The following is a 6000-nucleotide window of genomic DNA, read 5'->3' as shown; positions in this document are numbered from 1 at the left end:
GGATGTAGCAAACCTTTTCATATTTTGATTTTCTTATATATATTGGTGTCTTGAAGGTGCATGAATATAGACTAATTACATTGGGGAATATGCTTTATTTCAGATTTGTGTACATAAGGATATCTATAAAGAGAGACCCATTATATTCATGTAAAATTAGTACAAGCCAGAGCAGTTGAAGGCCTTTGACGAGATTTTAAGTCACTTTCCTAATGAGTGCTTAATTTATCCTAAAATTTGTCCCAGTAAAGGAGGCTCCTGCAGACCGTTTAATATAGGGTTTGATAACCACATTAAACAACTACTTATAGTAATTAACTAATCTAGCATTAACTCCTCAAACGATCTGAAGACAATTTATTTCAATTCATATGACCTTGGGATTTTTAAATTTGGGAGGCTCAATCCACACACTCCAGTAAGAAAAGATCCACTTGCTCTTTCTGGTAGCACACATACTTGCAACGGGAGGATTCCATAGAACGTACACAGAGAGAGGAATGTGGTACATAACCTCTGTGGTACACACTGCAGTGTGCGCTCCCGGCCCTGCAACTGACTGAAAAGACTTGAGCTGAAGATGTACACCGCATGGTGAGCCATTTTAAAGCTCAAGGCTCTGATTTAATTTTGTAGCTATTACCCAGAGGTATTTGGACTAATGACTTGTAGATTTGAATTTTTAAATAACTCTTCGGAGAAGCCTTTATGGGCTTCACCTTGGGACAAATGCTCACCGCGGTGTTCCTCTGCAGGAAACACCGAGTTTAAAAAAGTAATTTTCGTACGTTCGTGCCTTCCTGTCCTTTTTCTTAAGAGAAATAAAAGTGACTACCGCAGACAAAGCTTCAAGGGCCGGCCCCTTCTCCCGCCGGCCGATACGCAAAGCCACGGCCGGGTTGGGCCGAAAAGCTCCACTCCGGCACTGCAGGGGCCAGCACCCGGCTTAACCCCGTCACACCGCGGTGCCGGTCCGGCGCTACGGAGCCCCCCCGCCGCACCCGCGTGTGTGTGAGGACAGGCGAAACGGCTTCCCTGGCCGCTGCCCGCCCCGGCGCCCCACAGGTGGTGGCGGAGCATAGGACCCCGTGTGCCAGGGGCGACCCCGCCGGGCCGACCTGCCCGAGGCCACAGGTCCCGCCCGCCCCGGCACTGGCGCTAGGCGCAGCCAATGGCGCGGGCGCTGTCAGCCTCGGCCCGCCTGCCGCCGGGCGGGGGAGGGCTGTGGGCCGGGACTGGCGGGGGTGAGGAGAGTTGAATGATTGAACTTTCTTGTGTAGTTTCTGCGGCACGGAGCTGTCTGGCCCCAGCACAGCCCGGCACCAGCCCGCCGAGAGGGAGCTTACCCCGGTAACTGCCGCGCCCGGCCGCCCCGCTGCCCTCCTTTTCCGCGTAGCGATGGTACGGAGGGCGCCCTGCACGACCCTCGCCCTGCTCCTCTGGGTAACGGCCGCCTACGGCCGCCCCGACGGGCCGGGGGCCGGCGCTGCCGGCCGCAGTCAGGACGAAGCTTTCTCCACCGCCAGATGCACCTCCAGGTGCCTGAGCCTCCAAATTACCCGCATCTCCGCCTTCTTCAAGCATTTCCAGGTAGGGGCATGGCGCCACGCTGGGGCGCATCGCCGTCGCCCGGACCGCCCGGCGGGTGGCTGAGGGTGCCCTGGTGTCGGCACCGGCGCAGGGTCAGTACGGAAAGGACGGTGGGGACCAGGGTGCTGCTTGGCTAACTTGGGGCCGGCAGCCGGAGGCGGCGGCGGGCAGGTGGGTACGGCCCTGCGGCAGCTCCAGGACCCGCCGGTGCATGCGGGTGCCGGGCGGGCTCTGTGCATGGCTGGGCGGAAGATCGAGGGGTTCCCGGCACGCCGTACCCCGCCACGCGCCTGTCAGTTGCCCGCCAGGCGGGTGGGCTGAGTCCTGGGCATTGCTGAGCCCCGGCTCCTTACAGGTGCTTGGCCCTCCCGGCCGCTGCTTCTGGCACGGCGGGACGGGCCCTGGCCGCTGCCTCCGGGGATGCCTGGAGCTGGGCGGCCGCAGAGCGGGGCTCCCGGGCCGTGGGTGCGGTTTGTTCCCGGGTGGTGCTGAGCGATCCCGCGGGGCTCCGCCTGCCGACGGGCCGGGCAGGTCGTCGTACTCAGGCGCCTGTGGGCGACTCGTTTCACCAGCCTGGTGGAGAAGTTTGACCTTATTTGTCAAGAACGGTGATAGGGAAAGGGTAATACTTGGTTCCGACTTCCTGGGAGGTGAGGGTGGGAATAACTATTTTCTGAATCAGAGGAACGCACCTCTGGCTATCGGGAGTGGGGAAATGGGAATGAAGTGGCGGGAGACCTGCCGTGTGTAAAAAGAAGTTAGGGGGACCGAGGCCCTAAATCGACCGCGCTGGAAGCGGTGGAGGAGGCGGTGTAACAGCAGCGGATATCTGGCTATCCTTTCCCGACTTCCAGTTCTACACTCACCTTTCCCGTCTCCCTTCCCCACCTGTTCTACACTGTGCAAGTATTAAACGCAGCAGACTCCATCCAAACCGTGTAACCTCTCCTATACAGTCATCCTTCTCCCTCCCTCCGCACTAAATCCCTTCTTAGGAAGGGCTGGCCAGCCCGGTGGGAAGGGGATGACCCCACCTTTCGGCAGCGTGTAGGGGACCAAGTGGAGAACGCGCTGCCTGTGCTTTCCTGCCGGCTGGAAACGGGAACCGCTCGGGCAAACGTTTCGGATAAAGCAGTGTTCAGGGCAGGGGTGTTGGCAAGAAGGGCAGCTTCTAGAGATACTTACGGATAACCCGGTTTAAAAACGAGAAGTCGGTGTGAAAGGAAATTTTAGCACGTTTGTTTCAACGGCAGTAGGAGGGGTCCTGTGCCTCTAATCGGGTTTGGGCTAAAAAGACTCGGGGTGCACCCTGAGGCGGGTGGGGAAGGGGCTGCTCTGCCCGCTGGGGGCGGGAGTTGCGGAGTTTTCGCTGTCAAGGTGGCCTCCTCTTCACTGGATGCCTTGAAGGAGGGTACCCATTAAAATAGTTCATTATCTTGGAAATGGATTAGTATGTTTTATTGCGTTGTCAAGCGGTTGTAACTTACTTGTTTTACAGTTTCAGTGGCTAAAGTGGCAGTTTAGATCAAGCCAATTCCTGGTGAAAAGCGCTTTTTGTGTTTTCTTGGCAAGATTTCTTTTCCGACGTAAAACTGCTGACAGAATGCACATTGCCAAACAATAGTGATTACATTTTAATTAGCCAGGGTGAAATAAGCTGCAAATTACTCAGTAAGGACTTGATAACGGGCTGTTTTCTAGTAATCAGTTGAAAATCTCAGTTTTAACCTCAACCTGCTGAAGCACACGGTAATTTATCTAAACTACCAGGGATTAAGCTCCTGCTAGACATGGAAAGACTGTAATGTTTGGAAGATAAAGTGTTCTCCTTTATAAAAGTTAAGCTTCCCATTGTCTTTTTAATGAGGGAGAGGAGGAGAGTTTCAGAGTACCGTGTTCTCACCAGAGACTCATAATACACAGTAGACTGTCGGACATGTTTGTCTGGGCTGTGTTATCCCATGAGGGCTAAAGGATACGATGTTCCTTTCATCCACCCTCTCTTCTCCCTGTTTCTAAACTTCCCCCTTTCCCCTCCCCATTTTCATTTCAACTGGTAGCAGTTTCTTTAGCTCTTTTCATTTCAGAGATGCCCACTTATCTTGTAATCTGATTCAGCCTTTGAAGCAAACTAAACACTAGTTCATCCCAACTAGAGCACCAAGGAACTCCAGTGTCTCCCGGTTAGGACAAGAATTGAAAGAAGACTGACCCAATCATTTCCCAGGCCTGCTTGAGATACAGCCTCAGTGGTGGGGGTCATGGAGACAGCAGCTGGGGGCTTCATGGGAGGTGGCCTTCCTTACCCTTCAGAGAGACCTCATTTCATTTAGTTGATGGTACTAAAACTGCACCACTAGTAACCTTTTAGAGGGCATGAGGTAGTATGAACAGGAAATCAGGATTAATTCTGTGCCTGCTGGCTCCGTTGTTTGAAAGCTAATTGATATTTTTCAAATTTGCAAAATGCTGACAAGATATTTTCATTTCTTTTCCCCCTCAGAGAGTTTTCATGCATTTTTTTCTTTAACATCCTTATCTGTAAGAGGGACAAAAGAAGTGTTTATTAAAAAAAAACAACAAACAACAACAACAACAGAAAATCCCCCCAAAAACTCACTTGCATTTGGGTTGCAATTTGAAGCCTGTTTTAAAGGTGCATTCTCTGTAGGAAATTGTTCTAACCAATGCATAGGTCACTTTCCCCTACCTTCCTATGTAGGCTATTGGTGTGGGTGAGAATTAATTATCTGAATCTAAAGTCTGTGATCTTCAGAATGCCTGTTGAAGAGGCTTCCTTTTTCTATGAAATTTCCATGACCAAGGAAGTTTTCCAGTTTTGGGATTGTTGAAGAATCTAGGTAGTGGTTACACCAAACAACATTTGGGATCAATATGAGAGTTATTGTACCACATAGGTCTTATAGCCTGATGAAATAGATACGGTTTATTTCTCTCTGTGAGCTATCTACAGGCTGGGAAGTTTCATACAGAACATGCTGGCACAAAATTCTTTCATGAAAAAAACAAAAAACATAAGGAATGGGTCATAATGTTTTCTTTTTTTATATAACAACATATTAATTACACTAATTCACAGGAGAGAATGATGTTTAATCTATGAGTGAAAGGACTCCTACATATCTCTTCTGTCTTCCTGGAATAGCGGCATTGCGCTTTATGTTGCTTTGGACTTTGGCCAGTGAGAGGAAGCATTTTTATCCTAACGTGCAATTTGTGCAGTGCTACTGGACAGCACTGAATGAAGTGTTTATAGGGCTGTGACCTGGAAGAGTAAGGTAAAGAGAACATGAAATCTGGCCTAATGTTTAGGGTACTCACTTTTAGCTGTTTTGGGTGTTGAGACTGTTAAGACTGTTGCGTAACATGCATAAGTGAGTAATCTGAGCGCTCTCTGGAACCTGTCCATGCTCCTTGGTGACTGCATTGACGAGCAGAATTCCTCCTGCTGTACTTTGTTTTTGGCAAAATTCTTTGTAAATCACCGAAACAGATGATGGTGGTGAGAGTGTTCTTCCAGCAACCAAAAGCCAAGCCAAGTAGCCTGCCTACAGTGGAGAAGATGTAGATTTGGACCTGGCAGTCCTGTATCACAGTTGGTGTTGTATTCATTTGGCTGTTGTCTAACAGAGCATGACTGTGTGTTAATAAGGCGCCCTTATAAGATGGGAAGGGGATTACTCCTCTAGTTTGGAATGAAAGGAAGGGCTAAGGTGACTGGCTCAAGAAACATCAAGACTCTGAATCCTGTGTGGAAAAAGGCATGCTGTTTTAGGGACTGAGATTGTAAAGAAGAGTGATGTAATTGAATACATTCTTCCCCTCAACACTTTCCTACTAAGGCAGTTCTCAGTGATCTATCTGATTTACAGGAGAAAGGAGTTCTAATCTGATGTATCCAACGATTATTTGTGAATCTAGTTTTATAGTAACCTATGAAAAACTCTCATGATGATGTCACAGTTACCGCACAATTTTTTTTTATTGCTGAAAATAGTATGGATAGAAATAGGAACCTCTCAAGTGTCTTCCTGCTTAGTATGTGAAACTCGACTACAGTAAAGGAGATGTCAATCTTGTTTACTGGGTCAAAAACTGAGAGGGTGGTGGAGCATACTGCAGGAATGAAGAATGCATGAAAAAATGGTGCAGAAAGAATTTGGGGGTGGTTGCCATCCAAATTGACAGGCTGCACTTTGTGGTATGAAGTCACAGGAACAGAGAGAGGCCACAGCCACATGCTCACAGAGTGCCAGAGTAGTTGAGGCTGGACAGCACCTCTTGGCAACCTGTTCCACTGTTAGACCACCCTCACAGTGAAGAAAATAAAAAAGTGTTTCCTTATTTCCCAATGGAATTTCCTGTGTTTTAGTTATTGCCCATTGCCTC

General features: G+C 49.4%; 1 protein-coding gene across 2 annotated transcripts in view; it reads left to right on the top strand.

The window, feature by feature from the left end:
* Positions 1 to 1398: 1398 nt before the first annotated feature.
* ANOS1 (anosmin 1) overlaps positions 1399 to 6000 on the top strand; it is a 133289-nt gene continuing 128687 nt past the window's right edge. For both annotated transcript variants that reach the window (XM_057419558.1, XM_057419557.1), the window contains exon 1: positions 1399 to 1590. In XM_057419558.1, coding sequence (XP_057275541.1) covers positions 1399 to 1590 — 192 coding nt within the window. The remainder of the gene's footprint in view (positions 1591 to 6000) is intronic.

Source organism: Pezoporus wallicus, unplaced genomic scaffold, assembly GCF_028554395.1.
Source record: "Pezoporus wallicus isolate ANWC-B61680 ecotype Strahan unplaced genomic scaffold, APGP_CSIRO_Pwel_v1 contig_5767, whole genome shotgun sequence".
Classification (NCBI taxonomy): domain Eukaryota; kingdom Metazoa; phylum Chordata; class Aves; order Psittaciformes; family Psittacidae; genus Pezoporus; species Pezoporus wallicus.
This window is presented reverse-complemented; position numbering and strand designations above follow the sequence as displayed.